The sequence below is a fragment of the Phocoena sinus genome, chromosome 3, assembly GCF_008692025.1.
Source record: "Phocoena sinus isolate mPhoSin1 chromosome 3, mPhoSin1.pri, whole genome shotgun sequence".
Taxonomy (NCBI): domain Eukaryota; kingdom Metazoa; phylum Chordata; class Mammalia; order Artiodactyla; family Phocoenidae; genus Phocoena; species Phocoena sinus.
In genome coordinates, this window is record NC_045765.1 from 19,211,244 (window position 1) to 19,233,246 (window position 22,003).

General features: G+C 54.7%; 2 protein-coding genes across 16 annotated transcripts in view; both read left to right on the top strand.

The window, feature by feature from the left end:
• Window positions 1-12,945, top strand: part of FAM193B (family with sequence similarity 193 member B) — a 31,789-nt gene extending 18,844 nt beyond the window's left edge. For 10 of the 13 annotated variants that reach the window (XM_032628980.1, XM_032628985.1, XM_032628988.1 and 7 more), the window contains 6 exons: window positions 956-1,157; window positions 2,069-2,308; window positions 8,559-9,582; window positions 9,732-9,807; window positions 10,653-10,750; window positions 12,568-12,945. In XM_032628980.1, coding sequence (XP_032484871.1) covers window positions 956-1,157; window positions 2,069-2,308; window positions 8,559-9,582; window positions 9,732-9,807; window positions 10,653-10,749 — 1,639 coding nt within the window. In that variant the 3' untranslated portion in view covers window position 10,750; window positions 12,568-12,945. The remainder of the gene's footprint in view (window positions 1-955; window positions 1,158-2,068; window positions 2,309-8,558; window positions 9,583-9,731; window positions 9,808-10,652; window positions 10,751-12,567) is intronic. The other 3 variants (XM_032628981.1, XM_032628984.1, XM_032628983.1) reach the window with 3 other exon arrangements.
• A 2,521-nt stretch (window positions 12,946-15,466) lies between these two features.
• DDX41 (DEAD-box helicase 41) lies at window positions 15,467-20,781 on the top strand. 3 transcript variants are annotated; one of them, XM_032628995.1, is made up of 17 exons: window positions 15,467-15,523; window positions 15,611-15,721; window positions 15,998-16,157; window positions 16,238-16,312; window positions 16,441-16,501; window positions 16,627-16,763; window positions 17,195-17,267; window positions 17,370-17,523; window positions 17,601-17,737; window positions 18,564-18,726; window positions 18,888-19,019; window positions 19,298-19,369; window positions 19,474-19,570; window positions 19,710-19,859; window positions 19,944-20,015; window positions 20,132-20,242; window positions 20,422-20,781. In XM_032628995.1, exons 1-17 carry the CDS (start codon window positions 15,497-15,499, stop codon window positions 20,556-20,558), a joined length of 1,869 nt encoding a protein of 622 aa, XP_032484886.1. In that variant the 5' UTR covers window positions 15,467-15,496; the 3' UTR covers window positions 20,559-20,781. The 3 variants fall into 3 exon arrangements, with proteins under 3 accessions (XP_032484886.1, XP_032484887.1, XP_032484888.1); XM_032628996.1 differs by having other exon boundaries at window positions 18,888-18,959; XM_032628997.1 differs by having other exon boundaries at window positions 15,481-15,523; window positions 16,388-16,501.
• Window positions 20,782-22,003: the final 1,222 nt, after the last annotated feature.

The window sequence follows — 22,003 nt, forward strand, 5'->3', positions numbered from 1 at the left end:
CTTCCAGAAATCCACAGGCAGAGCAGTGCAGTGAGAGAGCATGAGCTGTGTACACAGACTGAGTCCTAGCTGATCCTTGGGCAAAGCAGTGGAGCACTCTGAGCCTCGGCCTCCTCCACTGCAGTGTGGGGATGGCAGCACCTATTTTGCAGGATTTGGGGGATTGTTAGAAATAATATGCTGTATACAGTATCTGGCGCAAATAGTAGCTCTTAGAGTCTGTGGCCCACAAGGCACATTTGCTTTCTTAACTTCAAGGCCCCATGGCTAAGGCAGCTCTGTCCAGTGATTCAGACTCAGTCATAAGGACCTTAGAGGGAATTCCCTGGTGGTGCAGTGGTTAGGACTCGGCACTTCCACTGCCAGGGTCCCAGGTTCAGTCCCTGGTCAGGGAACTAAGATCCCACAAGCCACGTGGCATGGCCAAAAACAAACAAAATGGGGAAAAAGGGGCCTTAGTAAAAGGACATTGACCTCCTTTGGATGTTCCAGGGAGCCATCAGTCCACTAATCTGTTCAGACACATACTTACTGAGCACCTACCGTGTACAAGGTTGTTATGCTACACACTGGGGCCCAAAAATAGAAGTGGCATAGTCCCTATTCTTGAGGAATACACAATCTGATCTGAAAGAAAGATGGGTAAACAGACCATTGCTATAAAGCGTGATAGTAGGATAGAGGTATACCTGGCGTCCTCAGAGTCCAGGGGCTCACATGGTAGGCGTGGGCAGGGGGCACAGGGAACCTTTCCAGAATAGCGCCATTGAGCTGGGCCCTGAGGGACAGAGAGAGTGTTTGCCCTGTTTTTGTGAGGTTCTGATTTGGTCTGACTGCCTTGGCTTTTGTGGGATGAGGCAGTTGAAGGTGATGGTGGGGATGCTTCCTGGGCTCCTTGTGGCCTGCTCCTGCCCTTCCCTTCCTCACCTTTGGGCCTGTCTTTCTTCCCCATCAGCAGGGACCCTGGGTGCAAGGGGCACAAGTTTACCCATAGTGGCCTGACCTGCCAGCTACCCCAGCCCTGCGAGGCAGACGAGGGGCTGGGCGAGGAAGAGGACAGCAGCTCAGAGCGTAGCTCCTGCACCTCATCCTCCACCCACCAGAGAGATGGGAAGTTCTGTGACTGCTGCTACTGTGAGTTCTTCGGCCACAATGCGGTGAGTGAGCCCCGCCCAGGCCAGAGCGGGCTTGTGGCCAGGCGAGGGGAGCCAGAGGAGCACCCTGCTCTCCCCAAGGCCCCCTTGCTCATGGGGCTAATAATTGTGCTTGGACCCTGTGAGTCCTCCCACCAGCGTCCACTCGCTTGATCCTCACAGCACATTGGTGAGGTAGAGATTTCTCAACATTTTGCTGCCTTTGCTCTTCTCATGGTTTCTCTTAAGATTCACTTTTGTTCCTTAGGCAAAAAGAAAGGAGGTGGCAGAGGAAAGCTATGATTCTGATGAGTATGTATACGTGTGTAATCACAGAGAAGTGAAGGCTTGTGCATGATGAAGGCAGAGTGGAAGCAAAGGCTCTCAGTCCCCAGTGTGAGAGCCAGCCGAGGGACAGGTAGTGAACACAGATGGTGCCAGGAAGGAGGCTCAGAGCAGAGTACATGCTGTCTCTGGGCGGGGAGAAAGCAGTTCAGAAGTCTCATAAGGTGAAGAGGTAAGGGCTACTGGCTAAGGGAGAGCAGTTGAGGACAGAAGAAATGAAAGTAATTACATTGCTGGTCATCTTTGAGCTAGCGGTTGTTATCCTCATTTTAGAGATGACAAAATTGAGGCTCACAAAGGCTCAGTGAACCTGCCCAAGGTCATACAGCTTCTGAGTGACAAAGCCTGGGCTCAAACCTGCTTTCCTGGCTCCCAAGTTACTGTGCTCCCAACACTGCTGCATACCTCTCACTCCCTCCACCCACCACTGCCTTGGCTCCGGGCCTGGCTGAGGGTGAAGCCATTTGGCCTTAGTGGCTGTGGTAGAAAGAACAGTTGTCTCGCTTCTCACCACGTTTGGTGCAGGCGGGTGGGAGCGCTACGGGCTTCACAGGCCCAGGGTGTAACGTCAGCACCTCCCCCTCCCCCAGCCACCCGCTGCCCCGACGAGTCGGAATTATACTGAGATCCGAGAGAAGCTCCGCTCAAGGCTGACCAGGCGGAAAGAGGAGCTGCCCGTGAAGGGGGGCGCCCTGGGCGGGATCCCTGGGGAGCCCGCCGTGGACCACCGAGATGTGGATGAGCTGCTGGAATTCATCAACAGCACGGAGCCCAAAGTCCCCAACAGCGCCAGGGCCGCCAAGCGGGCCCGGCACAAACTGAAAAAGAAGGTGGGTGTGGCGGGAGCCCAGCTCTACCACCTCTTCTCCCCGAGGAATCCCTCGCCCCAACCCCCAGGACTTTTGGGGCATGAATGGTGCTGGCGGCTCTCTGCTCTGGGAAGGTCTGAATAAGTTTGGGAGGCATCAGGATGAGGGAGCCTGGGGGCCAGTGATTGGAGGAAAAACAAGTCATAGCGTCAGAAGCCGCTTGCTGGATTCCTCAAAGCCCAGGACTTGCTTCAGTCAGGTATTCATTCAGCAAACACTTCTGCAAATACTGGGAGCTAAAATATGATGCAGTTAAGTTCTCACCCTGGAGAAACTCAGTCCAGTGGAGAGACTGACACAAAACTGGACAAGCACGTTAGTGTGTGACAAGTGCTGGGATGAGGGAAGCCCCCCGTCCTGCCTGGGCGTGCTGGAAATGGCTGTACAACGAGGCTGCCTTGGGAGCTGAGTTGTAGGGGGTGAGTACAGATTCATCAGGAGGGCCCTCCTGGCAGCAGGAATAGCACGTCCACAGCACCTTTGTGAAGCCAGAGCTCAAATCCAAGAGAGGTAGGAGAGATAGTGGAGGTGAGGGAAGGGCCTCTTGGGCTTTGACTTGATCCTACAGCTGCAGGGGGGTGGGGTGGTCGCTGGAGGGCTTTAATCACAGAATGCACTCGCCAGATCTGCATCCCAAGATTATGGTGTGACAGTATGGAAGGTAGCCTGGAGCGGTAATAACTCCAGGCTGGAGAACCAAGAACCAGGGGAGGAATGATTGATAATAGGCCTGGAGCAAGAGAGATGGGTTTTTCAGAGGAGGCAGGTGATCTGATTGCAGGACAAGGAGCTGATGGAGTTTGGGATTATCTCCCAGGTGTTTGCTAGGGTGACTGTCAGGATGGCGTACCTTTAATGAGCACGGGTGGAATTGGCAGAAGACTGGGAATTCAGTTGGGACACGGTGACTCGGAAATTCTCATGAGACATCCAAGTGGAGATGGAGGTGTGGGTCTGGGAGTTGCTGGCATGGGGATGTAATTGAAGCCATGGGAATGACCCAGCCTGAGGGCTGAGTGAGCTCCTCCCAGAAGGCTGAGGATAGAACCAGGGGAGCTATTCCTGGGCAACCCTCCTGCCAGGCAAGCACCACAGTTTGATGGCTCAGCCCCTGCCACCTCATTACCTCTTGGCCTGCCTGCCCTCAGCTTTGTCTGCACAGTGCCATACTCAGGAGCTCAGCCGAAGAGAATGGGTTTGACAGCTAGCTAGCTCCAGGTCCTGGGTGGTCAAACAGCCCTGGTGCTCTGGAAAGCAGCAATGATTCTCCATCTTTTTCCAAACCAAAGGACAAACTAGGACCCCTTCTCTGCAGCCTGAAGTAGTAAGCCAAAGGGTCCCACCACTGCCTTCAGAAGATGGTCAGCATTTTCTGTCTCCTGGCCAGCATTGCCTGGCCAGAAGTGTGCAGTGGGCAGCAGTGGTCTCTTTGGCCTTTCCTGGCCTCCCAAGGCAGTGGTTCCTAGTTAGGTCCCAGCAAGTACGCTTCACAGTTCCCAGGCCTGGTGTGCTTTTCATAAATCGCTATGCCTGGATATCCTTTCTCCTTCATGTCTGCCCCCTCATTTTCCTTCTGAAAACCTCCTCCCAAGCCCAATTCACATGTTTCCTTCTTTGCAGTCTTCCTCAGGTAATATCTCTCTGGTCTGCCTTTTATCATTCTCTACTCGTTCAGAAACTTCCTGCACAGCTACTGTCTGCCCTGCCCAGTCTAGAGGCCAAGATACAACACAGAAGCGGGTAGTTCTGATATCCTATAACTAGCGATCATGGTCATTATCTGTTTATACATCAACCTCCTCCCCGGTACCCCTCCTCCACCTCCCAGACTTAACTACAGTCCATCAAAAACACAGCTTCCACCAAGAACCATCCACCCACTACCCACCTGGGGAGACAGGTAAAGCTGGGTATTTTTTTGCTCCCTCATACAATTTCTGGACCATGACTCACTCTCTCTCTCTCTCTCTCTCTCTCATGTCCTAACCCTTGCTTCTTTGAAACCAACCCCTGGCTGTGTCATCTGCAACCTCCCACCACCACTCCTCTTCATCCACTGAAGACTGTCTCCTGTCCTTCTTCCCTTACCTTGACCATCATTCATTCACTCTCCTACCAGTCCTCTTAGTTCCTTGCGCCGTTGCCCTTCCTTTACACCCTCTCAGAAAAACCAGTCCTGGGTTCGACCCCAGCCTGCCTCTCCCCTTCTACACCTTGAGGAAGGCACTGGAATGAATCTATCTGTGGCACCCAGGCCGAGTGGTCTCCCGAGTGCCTGAGCCCCCACTTTGCTGCTCTCTAGTCTTCTGGCTCCTTGTCACTTCCATTCTCCCCAGCCCCTTTGTCAGACCTCCATTCTGCTCCAACTGCCAGGCTCTTCCCACCCCCACCTTATTTTTTGGCAGATAACCTTACTTACTGTTTCAACAAGGATTAAAAGCCAAGTGGACAGGCACTCTTTCAGTGTCTTACCACCCCACCTGCAGACTTCCTTGTCATGAGGGAAGAGTTAGCCCTTTTCCTACCTAAGGCCTGTGCAGTCCTTCCTGCCTCCTCAGTCTAACACCAGCTTCCTGCTTTGTGGCTCCAGCCTCTCTGGGCTGTTTCCCGTCAGCAGTTCACTGTGCCCAGTACTCTCTTTTTTGAAAGAAGACTGTCCTTTGAGCATACAACCTCACACTACCCCAGTCTCTTTCCTCTTCACAGAAAAACGTCATCTGCATTTACTCTGCAATTGTCAGCTCACTGCAAATTGTCTTCCACCTCCACTGCTCCACAGAGCCACCAATGAGTTCTCTGTTGCCAAATCATTCTCTCCTGTTCCATCTTCTTTTCCACTAGGCAACATCTCACACTTTGTTCTCCTTTTCAAACACTGTTTTCTTTGGCTCCTCCAACTTCAGCCAAGTGGGGGTGGGGAAAGGGCAATGGGGAGGCCACATTCTCCACATTTCTCACTTCTTCTCTGCCCTCTGTCCTGTCTCCTTTGTGAGCGCCTCTTCCTCTGCCTGGCCCTCCCCCTTGAGGACAGGTCCCTGGGAAAGAGCCATCTAGATAGTATTGCCTCCCAGGTCATTATGTCCACCTATTTCCTCCCTGCGCTTCATGTTGACATCTGCTGCTGGGCACCTCCTCACACATGTCCTGCAGGTACCCAAACTCAGCATATACCAAACTGAGCTTGTCATCTTTGTCCAAAGAGCCCGCTTTTCCTTCTCAGTTGTCTGTCTAGTTAACGGCACTACCATCCACCCAGTTGCCTGAACCAGAACCCCAGGTGCCATCTGGGAGGACTACATCATGGTGATGGAGAGCAGCGGGCCTTGGAATTGGACCCCAGTTTGAAACCTGGCTCTGCCACATTTGCTGTATGACCTTGGGCAAATCACTTAACTTCTAAGCCTCAGTTTCTTCCTCCATAAAATGAGAATAACCGTAGAACCTAATTCAAGGCTTTTGCAAGAATAAAATGGAGTGATGCACAGAAAGGTTGGGCAGAGTGAACGCTTGGTCATTGTAGCTGCTGCAGCAGCAGTAGTGGTTGTTGATGTTGATTTCATGACTCATCTCACTCTCTCTCCCCACCAAAAGTTTTGGCTGTGCTACCTCCCAAGTAGCTCACACCCTACTGCCACTGCTTAAAAAGCCTTCCATGGCTGAACATTGCCCTTAGGGTCAAATCCAGGCTCAAGCATGGCCTGCAGGGCTCTTGAGGATCCAGCCCCTGCTGTGCTCTCCAGCTTCATCTCTCAGTCTGCCCCTATCGCCTTCCTGCCCACTCCCCCCCACCAGAAGAAATCTGTGCTCCAGCTGTCCCTCTGAATGTTTGCATTCCCTAAATATTTCGCCTGTTCCCATTTCCCAGCCTTTCTATTTCCTTTTGTCTAGAAAGTGCTTGTCTCACACTTCCCAGGATAATCCTGTTCACCCTTCAGTGCTCAGTGAGATACTGCCTTCTCTGGCAACCACCTCCTGATGGCCCAGTCTGGGTTCCCAGAGCACTCTGTGCTTTTTTTCCCTGTACCTCTTGTCACTGGCACTCAGAATTAAACAGCCTGTTTGCATGTCCGTCTTCCCTGGCAGATTCAAGTCAGTGAGCAGAGACTGTCTCACGCATGGCTGAATTCCCAGTGCCTCATAGAATCACAAGTCAAAAAATGATTGTCAAAGGATATTGAAAAACATAAGAACTTCTGAAGATCACCCCTGGGTGTGCTTTCCCAACTCTGCCTCTTAATTAGCATGTAATCTAGGGCCAGTTCCTTATTCTTTCCAAAGATGAGTTTCCTCATCTGTAAATTGAGGATAACGACACAGCAAGGGCAGTTGTGAGGATTAAGTGAGACAACATGGGGAAGTACCAGGCTCATGGTACATAGCAGAAAATGCGTGGTTCTGTGCTTTCTCCTTCTCTCGCTACCAAATTATACATGATTCCACGTCACTCCCTCTACACCAGTAGTTTTCAGTCTTTTGTAGAGCAACAAAACTCTTTTCTGCAGTTGAAATCTTCCATGGAACCTCAATTCCTAACGAATAAAAGCAAAGCTGTTGTGGTGCAGAGGAGGAGCAGAGTGAAGGGCCTTCCAGTTCTTTGTCCATCCCCATGGCCTCAGAGCTCTGTAGCATTGAACTCCACCGCACACAGCTGCTCTAGACTGTTTCTCTTCCTCACCTGAGTACCATATTGCCAAGGTACAGCCTTATTAGTGCCCAGGGAAAGGGGCACACACCCACTCAGGTGTCCTCATAATGACCCTCTGACGTATATAGGTTGGCAGTTTTTCTCCCAAATTTGCAAATGGAGATTTTAAGGTTCAGGGAGAATAAGTGATTTGTCCAAGGTCCCACAGTTGTGGTCCTAGTCAGCTGTGGAGCTAGTATTTTAAGAGAATAAATGACCCTGGGGCACAGGGTCACCTGTTAAGTTGACATTGAGGTGGTCACAAGACCTCTTTTCTCGCTTTACTCATCCTGTTTCTCCCTCTCCATTCCCAAATCAGCCTGAAATAGGTGAAATGGTGAAATCATCTGGCTCCTAGCACACCACTACCACTTTGTTCCCGTTGGCTTTTTTTTTTTTTTTTTTTGCGGCCTTTTGCAGCCTCTCACTGTTGTGGCCTCTCCCGTTGCGGAGCACAGGCTCCGGACGCGCAGGCTCAGCGACCATGGCTCACGGGCCCAGCCGCTCCGCAGCAAGTGGGATCTTCCCGGACCGGGACACGAACCCGCGTCCCCTGCATCGGCAGGCGGACTCTCAACCACTGCGCCACCAGGGAAGCCCCCCATTGGCTTTTGACAACTGTCTCCCATCTCCCTCTAAAGGCCTCCTTAGCCTGCTGGTGCCTTGAGGTTAGGCAGAGGGGTGAGCTGACTCAGCCCACAGACATGTTTTCGCTCTCCAGATCTGACTCTGTCAGTGCTGAATGGCAGGGTCCAGCCTTCCTCAGCCTCCTGGTCCTCACCTGGGCAAAGGGGCTGCTTTTACATCTTGCTGTGGGGGCCCCATGTAGCTGTCTGTTGTATGCCACTGGGCATGCTTTAGGCATGGCCTTGATTGCCGGAGGCCAACTAAGCACTGAGTGGCCTTCCTGTGGGAACTTGGCCCTCTCCAATAGCCTCCCTTATGCGACATCAGGAGGGCACACACATTCCCAGCCACCCAGAGCAGTCTGATCCACCATGGTAGTCTCACAACCCCACATCTTCCTTCTTGAAAGACCTACCTGATGTCATGGCTTTCTTTCCCCTACCACCTGCAGAATTGGAGAGAATGCCTCTGTAGCAGCCATCTTCCGTAATGCATCCCCACGTTGGTCTTCACTCCAGAATTATTGTCCCCATTTTGCAGATGAGTCCACTGAGACTCAGCAAGTGAGTGAGTTGTTAAAGCTTATGCCTGGGAGGCAGATCCTATCCCTTTTGAGTCCTAGCCGCCTTAGCTTTTTTAGGCCCTAGAACTGCTACTGGGGCCCTGGATGAACAAGATGTAAAAACCCTATCCTCTGTGGGTATAACTGCCTCCATCCCCAGGACATGTACCTATCTGATTGCATTTCATCCTCATTACTGCAGGGTGAGCAGGCCAGGATTGCCAGGCCCTGCCTCTAGCCAGTTAGTGGCAAAGCTGGGCCAGAGGCAGACATGTCAGGTGTCGCATTGTGCCTGGCAGCTGCCAAGGCCCTGCGGAAACTGCCTCTTGTATTGGCAGGAAAAGGAGAAGGCCCAGTTGGCAGCAGAAGCTCTAAAGCAGGCAAATCATAGTGTTTCTGGAAGCCGGGAGCTGAGGCCTACCAAGGAGAGGCTCTTGGAGTGGCCCAATCAGGAGCTGGATCGGGTCAACAGCTTTCTGAGCAGCCGTCTACAGGAGATCAAGAACACTGTCAAGGACTCCATCTGTGCCAGCTTCAGTGTGTGTGAGCTCAGCATGAACAGCAACGTCTTCACTAAAGAGGGGGCTGCTGAGCCAGAGCCTCAGAGTCTAGCCCCCTCAAACCTCAATGGCTCCTCAGAGCAACGGCCTGACATTAACCTTGACCTGTCCCCTTTGACTTTGGGCTCCCCTCAGAACCATATGTTACATGCTCCAGGCGAGCCAGCCCCACCATGGGCAGAAATGAGAAGTCTCCACCCACCATGGACAGAGGTGAGGGGCCCCCCTCCTGGTATCATCCCTGAGAATGGGCTAGTGAGGAGACTCAACACCGTGCCCAACCTGTCCCGGGTGATCTGGGTCAAGACACCCAAGCCAGGTAACCCTAGCTCTGAGGAGCTAAGTGTAAAGGAGGTCCCTGGTTGCAAGCAGGAGCTGCCTGAGCCTGTGGCCTCAGGTGGCAAGCCACGGAAGGGCAAGAGACAGGGTAGTCAGGCCAAGAAGAGCAAGGTGAGCCCAGCTCCCCAGTCCCCAGCCTGCCTTGAGACTCCCAGTGCCAAGAGCCAGACCCCCAGCCCCAAGCAGCCAAGCAAGGCCCCAGAGCCTCCCAGAGTGGACAGCTGTGCCGAGGCTGGAAAAGGGAGCCAGGGGACCCGACCAGGGCCAGGCTGGGCTAGCAGCCCCAAAGCTGACAAGGAGAAGGGCAGCTCCTGGCAAAACTGGCCAGGTGAAGCCAAGGCACAGCCTCTGGAGCAGGAGTCTGTGCAGCCCCCAGGCCCAGCAAGGCCACAGAGCTTGCCACAGGGCAAGGCCCGCAGCCGCCGGAGCCGCAACAAGCAGGAGAAGTCAGCCTCCTCCTTGGGTGAGTGCACCAGGAACTGAGTGGCTGACCCCCGACCCAGCCAGGCCATGGGGTGGAGGGCAGTCCTCACGTGTGAGCAGCATTGCCCCAAAAGCATGACCCAGACGCCTGGCTGTGAGCACTGAGCCCTCCTGGCTGTGTCTTCCTAGACGATGTGTTCCTGCCCAAGGACATGGATGGGGTGGAGATGGATGAGACTGACCGGGAGGTGGAGTATTTCAAGAGGTAGGTATGAGGCTGCCTGCTCTCCCGCTGACGGTGGACTCCGGGCCCCCCCCCCCCCGACACACACACACACTCAAGCCTCAGAAAGGCCTCACCCTCAACCATGTGCCCTTGGAGAGCTTGTCCAGCCCCTCCTGGCTCTCTCCCACCAGCCTATCTGCTGGGACACAGGTAGGATGATTTGGCAGGACAGGTCATCTGGGAAGGTGCAAGGGACAGGGAGCAGGAGGCATGTCAGACCCCAAGAACAAGGGCTTTCTCCAGTTTTATTCACCTGCACTTCCTCTGCTCTGCCTGGGATGAGTTTGGGGGGCAGAGGCAAATCAAACACAAGTCCATCTAGGTGGGGAGAGAGAGCCATAAACATACAATCCGGTGATAAGTGCTGTTTGAGGAGTAAGGGCATGGGGCTAGGGCCTAGGAATGGCCAAGATGAGAGGTGGGGTGGCCAGGGCAGCCCTCCCAAAAAAGGTGGTAACCAGGCTGAAACCTGAGGAATAGGAATGAGTGGGCCAAGTAAAATGAAAACAGTTTGAGGGCAGAAGAAACACATTATCCTTGAAGGAACAGAAGGCATCTCAGTATAGCTAGAGTAAAATACAGGGTGAGGAGGGAGGCTGTATCCTAAGGCATTGTCACTCTCTTTACACATTGTCCCCTGGGCCTGTGGGCATCTCATCCAGGAAGCCCCATACTGCTAGACCCCAACACCTGGGAGCCAGAGGGGTTGTGCAGAGCTGACCTGGTTTCTTTAGTGACCATGATACACACGTCTAGAAGAGGGTCCAATGGAGAGAGGAGGGAACCTCTGATTGTGCTTCTCTGGCATCTCCCGAACCTAACAGGTTCTGTTTGGATTCTGCAAAGCAAATGCGTCAGAAAGTTGCCGTGAACTGGACCAACTTCAGCCTCAAGAAAACCACTCCCAGCACAGCTCAGTGAGGTATAGAGACCCCCTTCAAGTGTTGCATGCACCCCCTCTTCCCATGCTGTGCCACCTTTTGTGCCTCTGCCAGGCCATTTCATGCTCTGGGGCATAGAGAGTTGGACTAGGTGCTCGGCTGGCCACATCTCTTCTCCTGAGAGCCCTCCTGCTTGTGTTCCTGAAGGGCCCTTCCAGCCCTGCTATCTCCTGGGGTATCACTGCCAGGCTTCTACTTCCCTCACCAGCTGCCTCCCAAAGTGTCCAGGAGGCCATGGGCCTCAGAGGGCTGCCCCCATGCCTGACATTATCAGCCTGAGGGTTGAATCTCGTTTGCCTGGCCTGGCTTCTCCACGCAGGCTACCAGGGTGCTTCCGAGTTGAAGCCATGCGAAAAGGACACAGCCCCAGGGGAACAGTGACAGGGCAGCCATGCTAGACCAAGGCCTTGGAAGTCATTTAGGCATAGGTGGACCCTTTTCCCCAAACAGGACAGATTCCATGAGGAAATTGGTAGTGAAACCGCCTCCTGGAAGAAGAGCTTGGCCCCCACCTGGGCTCTGGCCTCCTCTCCCAGTCACCTGCAAGGGTCCTTTTGTCTGAAATATTGACATATCAGATGATGTTCCAGGCTGAAAACTGAGAAGGCAGTGGTGGGCTGGGAACCAAGGGCAAAAGAGATGGCTGTCTGGCAGGCCTTGGTCCTGGGCTTGGGGCTTAATGGCTATGCAGTGCCATAGTTCACCCTAAGATGCGTCCCTGGGGTCAGGCCTTTTCTGGCTGGCAACCACACAGCTGTCTTCAAGGCAACAGGAAGCTGGGACAAGTGGGCTGAGCTCAGGGACCCCCCAGGAGGATGTCCTCACCTGTCCTCTTCCTCCTCTTTCCAGTGCCAGGGAAACAGACTTCTGGACCCTGGGCTGGGTCCCCGAGTCCTGTTTTGGGTGAGGATCCCCCCACCCTTGGCACTGACCTCAGCTTCCCAGGGGCAGCCTTCAGGGCTGGGCTCCCTATGGCACCTTTGTACTACCCCAGAGTCAGGACTGTCCTCAGACTCACCTCATCCCCTCTGCTCTGTGGGCCTGGGCTTCCTGATCCTTTGCCAGACTGATACACCCATGCCCCCAGGAGCTTCTGCTAGGGCTGGGTTGCCCTCCTGCCTTTCTTCACTTCTACAAGAACCAGGAGCTACAAGGACCCCAGGCACCTTCATCTGTTGCCCTTTATGAGAGAAAACGGGTCACACCTCCTCCCACAGCCCAATGCCCCTGTCATCTAGGAAACCTCATCCAGCCATAATCTTCTCCCACTCCCTCTTGGCTGATCTCTTTCTCAAGACAGGGGATGCTCCCCTCCGGTGAATGCTCTCCTCTGACCTTCTCCACCCTCCTCATAGCGTGATTGTGAGCCCCAAGTGCGTTAAGAAAGCAGTGCTGGCACAGACTCGGGACCCAGCCCGGGCCATGTACCTGGAGCCTGAGGCAGGAGTCTTGAGTGCATAGGTGGCCTCTTCACTGTCAACAGGAGCGCAATGCCAGAGGCTGGCCTCTTATTCCACCCTGGCCTACAGCAGAGCGTTGTGGGCTCCTCGAGTGTTGTCCACTTTCCTTGAGATTTAGGATGATGTTCACTGGGGCCGGGGCTCTGTCCCCCAACTGTGACTTAAACTTCATCCCCTGCTGGAGGTGATCGTCTGTTCCGTGTTTTCAGCCCAGGGGACAAAAATAGTAGGCAGCTGTTCCTGCCTCCATGGGCACCTGTGGAGACTCAGAGCCAGCATGGGGAGGCTAGGGTGGGAGCCATTGCTCACCATGTGGCCATGCTCTTCTGTTTTCTCAGCCCCTGCCAGATCAAGCTTCTTCAGGGTGTCCTGAGACCTTGACCGCCAGCTGAAGGTCTACACCTTTTTCCTTCACATCGCCACCCACCTGCCCAAGACCCTCCTTGCCATCCCGGACCAACCAAAAGCTGAATAGATGCCGTGTGTGCTGGGGCCCCTCAGGACCTCTGCAGAACCGCTTCCTGGTGCTACGCAGCCTCCACGTTCAGAGCCCGGGGGCTGGGCTGGCCTTTGAGTTTGGGGGCTGATGGTACTGCTGGCCCAACACTGCTTTCTTTGTGTTTGGTATTTTGTTTTTGTTTTACTTGTTTTTTCAATTCTTTTTGATACTGTGAAGATCTTTCCTGCCGAAAGATAAAGCAACATTTGGACACAGAGTTGGTATGTTGGTGGTTTGCTTGTCTGGGTGGGGAGTGAGGGTGAAGGATGTACTCAGAAGCATTGGAGTCCTTCTTAGTCATTAACCTTCTTGAGCATATGCTACCTGTCAACAGGTTGGCATCGTTTCTGCTTAATTCTCGAAGCAATGCTAAGTGGGACTGTTATTCCATTTTACAGATGTGGAAATTAAAGCTCAGACAAGTTCAGTTTGACCAACTAGGATTAGAGCATAGGCCTGTATGCCAGCAGCATCTGTGCCATTTCACCCATTGGGAGGACTCTGGTATGGAAACCCTGAGCAACCCCTTCCCCACACTGTCTTAGTTTCCCTCCCTCCAAGATGGGTGAGTTGGAGGGGTGCAACTTGATCTCTGTGCAGCTGATTTGAGAAGGTATCAGGGGAAGGCTTGAGGACTTTGTGAACTGTGCATCTATAGCCTGGACGATTGGAGTTGTCAGGGGAAGTTGATGGTAAATGGAGTTTTTATAAATTGGATTTGACTTTACAATGGGAATGGACGTGCAGCCTAAGTAGTTGAGAGTTAGGAGAGTAATGAACTATCTCATCCCCCCCTCCCCACCGTGGATCTGGTTTGTGAATTCAGATTTTAATATAATAGTTTGCTAGAAATGCCTCACACGCACTTTTGTCCCGAATCCTTGCCATTTTCCTACTATAACCAACTCTTAGCCTGAGCTCAATGTGTGGAGCGACAGTGGTAGTGGCGATGCAGTCACTAAGAGCCCTTTGTGGAGTGTTGGGAGCAGAATCGGAAACCAGTCCCTCCTTCCTCCCAGGTTGAACACATATATTCTCTCTCTCTCTCTGTCTCTCTCTCTGTCTCTCTCTCTGTCTCTCTCTCCACCCCCCCACCCCAATACAAGCGCTTCCTCTTCCAAAGAGGTAAAACAGCATTAACCATGGGCTCACAGTTCCTGGTCCCTTGGCCAATCCCCAAGGAAGTGTGGACGCTTCTGTGAAACTTTTCTTTGTGTATTTATTACCTGTGCTCCTCTCTCCCTTCAGCTCTTACACTAGGCTCCTGCCTTGCAATTGAATTCTCACAACTATCTAAAATTCTGCTTCATCATTTCAAAGTTGCAGGTCTGATCAAGCAGCCACTTTACATACAGAGAAAGAAGACTTTTGAGAATGGCATTGAGGGCCCTCTAAGCCCGGCCCCTGCCTCTGGCACACTCTTTCCACACCTGATGACCTCAGTCTCCAGCTAGGCCTGGCACCCTCAGGGCTTCTGACTTTTGCTCACTTGTTTCCCTCTTCCCAGTTAACACTTTGTTCATGAATTCCACCATAACTTTCACATCCCTTTCTTTCAACTGAGAAGCCACTTTTACTGTGAGAATCAAGTTTGCCCTGCGTTTATGCTAATTCCAAAAGTGGTACCTTTTGTGTCTTAGAGGTTTCTTAATCTCAAGACCAGTTATCTATGTTTGTCTCCTCACCTAATCTGTAAGGTCCTCACAAGCCAGGTTTGTGTCTTGTTCATCTTTTATCTGCTTTGACACTATGCACAATGCCCAGCACATACTCATGTTTAATATGTGAAGGAAGAAAACAGCACTGACCCATCACTCCTCTTTAAAAGTTCCCAGTGAAGTTGAAATCACCCTGACAGTCTCGGCCCTGCATGCTCTGGGTCTACCTCAAAGCCTTAGCTCTGACTACCCAACCCCACACGGGCCACGTGATCACTTTGTTCCCTGGGAACTTGCACATGGCCAGAACTTCAATCCTGCTAGACCCTCTATCAGGAAGCCTCTCCCTCTCTTGCATTCCCAGCTCTGAGATTCCACACTTCCTTATAACTTCAGATGCAGGTCTCCTCGAAGCCTTCTCTGGTTCCCCAGTCACTTTCTGAGCTCTGTTACAGCATTTACATTATAATCTTTTACATACATATACAGGCCCTCAGTTAAAACCCACCGTCATCATTTTGTTTATACCTCACCACTCTGAACATAGGTGTCTCACACAGATGAGAACACCAGTCAGAGCGGCAGCGTGTGTTGAGTCACTTTCTCAAGCCCCGCCCTGCCCTCCTTGGCCCGCGCCGGTTAATGGGGGCGGGATAGAGAGCGGGGCGGGATCCCAGCTGGCTGGGTCCCACCGCTCCCCGGCCAGGAGAGGGCGCAGTGTCCGCCGGCGGGGGCGTGCCGGGTGACGTCACTCCCTGGGCGAGGCTGGGGACCCGGCACACCGCCGTCTTCGGGATCAGCAGTCCCCACGACTCAACCCGACTCGGTTTGCGCCTTCAGCGCGTGCTCCAAGTCCTCCAGCGTCCCACAATGCCTTGCCTGACGCTTTCGCCCTCAGACCTGGCAACAGCTGCGTAGCCGCCCACAGGGGGCGGAGACGCCACACCGCAAGACAGGGGCTCAGGAGAAAATTTGTCCCTCTGCGCGATCCGGCACTTAGAGGTCGTTGCTAGGCGCCGACGTCCGCTTCTTCACATCTGATTGGATCTCATCGTAGGCGAGGCGGGGGGGCGGGGGTTTTTACCGCGGTGCGCATGCGTGCAGCAGAGGATGGAGGAATCGGAACCCGAGCGGAAGGTGGGAGCCAGGCGGGGGTCCGCGCGGGTGGCGAGCGATCGTGAAGTGGGGGGCGGGGGTCCGGGTCTGACTCGTGTGTATCTGCAGCGGGCTCGCACCGACGAGGCGACTGCCACAGGAAGCCGCTCCGAGGCAGACGATGAGGACGACGAGGACTACGTGCCGTACGTGCCGTTGCGACAGCGCCGGCAACTGCTGGTGAGGGCCCCGGCTCGAGGGTGGAACGAGGGCAGGAGATGGGGGTTTGGTGGTGGGATGGGGGGTGGTCCCCGGTCTGCGGAGTGAGGTGTCAGTACACGGGAGCGTGGTCCCCAGGCAAACGAGGAACTGGCGACCTGATCTGAGGAGTGGGGCAGCTGTGCGCCTCGGGGCACAGAACCCTGTCCCAAAAGCCAGGATCCTGACTCAGGCCCCTGGGCCCGATGCCCCACTGTGCGTTGGGCTCGGCTCTGAGGGGCACTGGTGGAACCTCAGCTCCAGAAGCTGCTGCAGCGAAGACGCAAGGGAGCTGCGGAAGAGGAGCAGCAGGACAGCGGCAGCGAGGCGCGGGGAGATGAGGACGACATCCCGTTGGGCCCTCAGTCCAACGTCAGCCTCCTGGATCAGCACCAGCACCTCAAAGAGAAGGCTGAAGGTGGGCTGGGCAGCAGGCGGGAGGCTCAGCTTTGTGCACCGCTTTGGTGTCTCTCTGACACCTTCTGCTTGTTTGGTCAGCCCGCAAGGAGTCTGCCAAAGAGAAGCAACTAAAGGAAGAAGAGAAGATCCTGGAGAGTGTGGCTGAGGGTCGAGGTATGGCTGTAGCTAGGGCAGAGAGGAGGTGGACTGAGCCTCCTCCCCCAGTCCTAGGCATGTTATATTTCAAAGGGCCTGGCCTCTGGGAAGCAGGAACCAGCCCTGAGCCACATCTGTTTCCTCAGCCTTGATGTCAGTGAAGGAGATGGCTAAGGGAATCACGTATGACGATCCAATCAAAACTAGGTATGTCTTTTCAGGCTGGAAAGTCAGTCACTCTTACTTCAGACAGTATGTGGTGGAGACTGGCGGGAACACCCCAAAGCCAGCTGTGCCCAGGGGCTCTCTTGACTCTTGCCACCCACCCACAGTTGGACACCACCCCGTTACGTCCTGAGCATGTCTGAAGAGCGGCATGAGCGTGTACGGAAGAAGTACCACATCTTGGTGGAAGGAGATGGTATCCCACCACCCATCAAGAGCTTCAAGGAAATGAAATTTCCTGCAGGTGCCTGGGAGCTGGGAGCAACACCACATTTTGATAGGGAAACATCTGCAAGGTTGCAGCCTAGCCCTCACCAAGCCCAGCAACTGCGGCATTGGGTCTAGTCAGTGGGGATGAGGGATTTGAGAAGGAGAGATTTGTCTTTATTCTCCTTTTTCAGTTGTTGCAACTGTTCATATTTACCAATTTCTGTCATTAGGGAGCTTTGGTGGGCAAGTGATGACGGCCTTAAACAGACCTGGGTGTGAATCCTGCCTCTGCTTAACCTAGAGGCCTTGGACAAGTCTGTGTGTTTGTTTTTCTTTCTTTTTTTTTTTTCTGGGTCTTAGTTTCATCATTTGTAACGTGAAGGACGTAGTGCCAACTTTTTGGCTTTGGGGGCTTGTTGAAGTACCTATGAGACACAAGGATGATGCCAGTGTTCTTTTCTGTAGCCATCCTGAGAGGCCTGAAGAAGAAGGGCATCCACCACCCGACACCCATTCAGATCCAGGGAATTCCCACCATGTGAGTGTGAACCTGGTGGCCCTGGGGAGGAGTGGTTGCTAGATGAGAAGCAGTCCCTGTATTCCACTGAACCTGACCCTCAGGCCTCTCTTCTCTCACCAGTCTGTCTGGCCGTGACATGATAGGCATAGCCTTCACGGGTTCAGGCAAGACACTGGTGTTCACTTTGCCAGTCATCATGTTCTGCCTGGAGCAAGAGAAGAGGTTACCTTTCTCTAAGCGTGAAGGGCCCTATGGACTCATTATCTGCCCCTCGGTAAGATAGCCTGGCCTGGAGGGCAGGGTGCAGATGGGGCCACCTTCTGGTGCCAGCCACTGCCCCTGTACCTGCAGCGGGAGCTGGCCCGGCAGACCCACGGCATCCTGGAGTATTACTGCCGCCTGCTGCAGGAGGACAGCTCTCCACTCCTGCGCTGTGCTCTCTGCATCGGGGGCATGTCCGTCAAAGAGCAGATGGAGACCATCCGACAGTGAGTATAGGCACCCCCGCCCCAAGGGCTTCCCCAAAGTCCCTACCTAGACAAGCTAAAGGACCCTTTGCTTTAGCCACTCGACAGATCCTTGCGGAGGCCTCTCATGGGCTCAGCCCTCAACGAGCCCCAGTCTAATGGGGAGGTTGGTTGGGGTGGGACAGAGGGATGCGGTGAGGTGCTGTGGGAACACAGCAGATGGAACGGGGGCATCTGGGAGGTCAAAGAGTCGGAGCATTCCAGGCAGAAGGCAAAGAGGTGGGGGCCCCGGGGTGTCCAGGAAGGTCAGGGTTGTTCAGTGTGACCCATTGAGGAGGCTGAGGCTCTGGGGCATGGCTGGACCTGTGCCCTTTCCACACAGTGCAGTTCCCAACAGACATCACTAGATGTCCAGGGTTACAGACAGACCAAACCCAGCTCCTGTTTCATAGGCATTGCTAGTCAGGGAGGTTGCAGACATGGAAAAGATGAGTTCATTGTACTACGAAAGTGAGCCTTTGAGGTCTACAAAGGGAGCTGTGGGAGCACAGGCTGAGCCCTATCTGAAGATTTAGGACTGTCCTCCTGGGGGCAAGAGGAGTGACCTGGGGGAAGGGTGTGTGGGGCCGAGGTGACCACATGGCTTGGGTAGAGTGGTGGTCGAGAAGGTTGCAGCGCTCTCCAGGAGAGCCTTGGGTCGTCCATAGAGCAAGGTGGTGGCAGTGACAAGGAGCGTCAGGTGAGGAGAGATAGGAAAGAGGCTGGAGGGCAGAACAAGGTGGAGTGCCAGCCTCTAGGTAGGGCTTAGCAGGTGGCCCTGCTGTCAGTGTCCCTCCTTGGTCCCCAGTGGTGTGCACATGATGGTGGCCACCCCTGGGCGCCTCATGGATCTGCTACAGAAGAAGATGGTCAGCCTGGATATCTGTCGTTACCTGGCCCTGGACGAGGCTGACCGCATGATCGACATGGGTTTCGAGGGTGACATCCGTACCATCTTCTCCTACTTCAAGGTGCCCATCCCCACCTGGCCGGGACGATCCTGCCACCTTCCCCCTACACACCACATTCAACTCTGGAGGGCCCTAAGGCCCTGTGCTGCCTACCCACTGTCCCAGCCCCTCAGGCTCCCCAGGCCCCACGTGCCCTCAGCCCCAGCCTTCTTCTTTCTTAGGGCCAGCGACAGACTCTACTCTTTAGTGCCACCATGCCTAAGAAGATTCAGAACTTTGCCAAGAGCGCCCTGGTAAAGCCTGTCACGATCAATGTGGGGCGTGCTGGGGCTGCCAGCCTGGATGTCATCCAGGTGGGCAAGCACTCCTGATGGGCAGTCTCACCTGTGAGGGCTGGATCTGGCGAGGCTCGCTTAGTTGATGGGGAGCCGGGTTGGGGGCCACCTTGTGGGCACTAGGGGTTTCATTCACAGCCACAGCCCTTAGCAGGAAGCCTTCTCATGGTACCCAGCCCTTGGCAAGAGGCTCTCTGGTCACCTCCTAGCCGGGACTGGGGGCCCATCCTCTGTGGCAGGGCCATGGCTGGTGAGCCTGTTCTCAGGACCACCTAACCTGATCCTGGTGGTGGCAGGAAGTGGAATATGTGAAGGAGGAAGCCAAGATGGTGTACCTGCTTGAGTGCCTGCAGAAGACACCGCCGCCCGTGAGTGCTGCCAGCCAGGCTAGCCCAGGGGCAGCATGCTGGCGGAAGGTTGCGGGGGTGCCCAGGAGGCAGCCCCTGTGACTGGAGTTAGCTTTCCTGGACAGGTGCTCATCTTTGCGGAGAAGAAAGCAGATGTGGACGCCATCCATGAGTACCTGCTCCTCAAGGGGGTCGAGGCTGTGGCCATCCATGGGGGCAAAGGTTAGCGTGGCACGTGCATAGGCATGGACCCCGCTGCCATAGCAGCCCCTCATCTTATCCCTTCCCCTACCTGGCCGGCCTGCCGCTACTCCCCAGACTCTTGCTGTCGCTCTAATAGCTCCTGCCTGACCCTTCCCAGACCAAGAGGAACGGACCAAGGCCATCGAGGCATTCCGGGAGGGCAAGAAGGATGTCCTAGTGGCCACAGACGTAGCCTCCAAGGGCTTGGACTTCCCTGCCATCCAGCACGTCATCAATTATGACATGCCTGAGGAGATCGAGAACTATGGTGGGCTGTTCGGGGGGCTGGGGTTGTGGCCTAGGCCCCAGCCCCTGGGCAGTGGGCCAGATGCTCTGTTCCCTCTCTCTGCAGTGCACCGTATCGGCCGCACTGGGCGCTCAGGAAACACAGGCATTGCCACCACCTTCATCAACAAGGCCTGTGGTGAGTCTGCCACCAGGGCCACCTTTGGCTGTCCCCCGGGTCCTCCACCTATGACCAGCCAGGTCCTGGCTACAGGGCCCAGGGCTGGACCTGATGGTTCCCTGCCACCCCCACAGATGAGTCGGTGCTGATGGATCTCAAAGCCCTGCTGCTGGAGGCCAAGCAGAAGGTTCCACCCGTGCTGCAAGTACTGCACTGCGGGGACGAGTCCATGCTGGACATTGGAGGTGACACGGGGTGGGAAACACTAGTCCAATGGGGGCGTGACGGGAACACCACGGAACGAGTCCATTCTGCCCCTCAGTGGTCTGGGGGTCTGATGGGGGCCCAGGGTCTGGGGCACAGAGCCTGGCCCCATCACCATGCTGACCCTCCTCCCCCACCCACCGCTACCCCATTCCCCCAGGAGAGCGTGGCTGTGCCTTCTGTGGGGGCCTGGGCCATCGGATCACCGACTGCCCCAAACTCGAGGCTATGCAGACGAAGCAGGTTAGCAACATCGGCCGCAAGGACTACCTGGCCCACAGCTCCATGGACTTCTGAGCTGGCTGTCATCCCTCTTTCTCTCCAAGGGGCCTCTGTCCCTGGGGCTCCAGCCACCTCCCACACACCCCTGCCCCGTGGGCAAGAAGCCAGCATCCTCGGCCCAGCTGGCCTGGGTTGGGCCAGGCTGGACCTGGCTGCCTGTTCCCTGTGCCCCCCAGAATTACTATTTTTGCTCCTCTTTACCCCAGCTGCCATTAAAACACCAGCCTTTTTGGTCTCAGCCTCTGTGTTTTGCCTTCTCTGCCCTGTGCTTCCTGGGCAGGCCTCACCCTCTGACCTCCAGAGCCCCTCTCAGGTAGGGCCTTGGCATCTCCCACCACTACTGCCACACCTGCTGGTACTCAGTTGTGGAAGGAGCTGCCTACCCAGGTTGCCCTCTGGGGGCTTAGGGTATTTCCTCTAGTCTACCTGGATTTATGACTCAGAGAAGAACCACATAGATGGACCAAGGGGAAATGGTTGGTTGGGTCTACTGGTCTTTCTGGTTGGCTGTTATAATCTCCAGCCCTGCCCCAGCCTCCCTCTTCCTGTCACTGTGTAAAGGTCCTGGGGCTTCTCCTAAGGCCCTTTAGGAGGAGACTTCCTGCCTCAGGCCCCTTGCCCACACAGGCTCCCAGTAGGGAACCCTGTGATCTGTCTGCCAAGGGGGCAGCAGATGCCACAGGACTGCCACTCAGGCCACAAGCACCCACTGACCCAGCTCTGTGCCCAGGTATCTGCTGGGCTCAGGACACAAATGAGCCAGGCAGATGCCCTCTGAGGAGTTCACAGGTGAGTGGGACAGACAGATCAGCCATGAATAAATGTGGGCAGTGGTCACGGGACTGCTGGCAAACGGGCCAGGATTTCAGCATCTTGCAAGGGGTAGACAGAAAGAGCACTGGTGATAGCTCCTCTGTCCAGGCACTTCATGTGCAAAGCCACATGCTTATCCCAGCAGGACAGCAGTTGCTCAAGCCATGTTTGTCACTTGGTGTGTGGCCTAGGGCAAGTTACTTAACGTTTCTGAGCCTTGATTTCCTCATCGCTGAAATGGCAATGAGCATGCAAAGGACATGGTGTCTGAGGCTGCCAGAGCTCAGGGCTGCTTGGGCCACAGTGGGCACAAAGCCAGGTGAATGAGGCCCTTGGAAAAGATTTCCTGCCCGAGAAGCTACACACCCCACATGTGACCCCCAAGCAGTATTCAGCCTGTTTACACATTCCTTCCCAGAGGTGGCACTGAATAAATGAAATGAGGCTGTCCTCAGGATTCAGATTCATATGCAGAGCTCCCATACTGGCCTCCAGGAAGACAAGACTGAAACAGGACTCTAGCAAGAAGCAGAGCTTAAAAAGCCTGTGAGTTCTCCAGGGAACCCGCTGGGGGCGTGCCACCCACGCTCACGTGGCTGGGGCCGTGCCATGAGGGTGGGGCCTTTGTGCTTTCAGACAGCGTGGGG

Bases quoted from the DNA above. Each gene is read 5' to 3' on its own strand.
- DDX41 (XM_032628995.1), top strand. From the start codon at position 15,497: ATGGAGGAATCGGAACCCGAGCGGAAG. The intron at 15,524-15,610 runs GTGGGAGCCAGG...GTGTATCTGCAG, and splicing joins AATCGGAACCCGAGCGGAAG to CGGGCTCGCACCGACGAGGC. The intron at 20,243-20,421 runs GTGACACGGGGT...CCATTCCCCCAG, and splicing joins GTCCATGCTGGACATTGGAG to GAGAGCGTGGCTGTGCCTTC.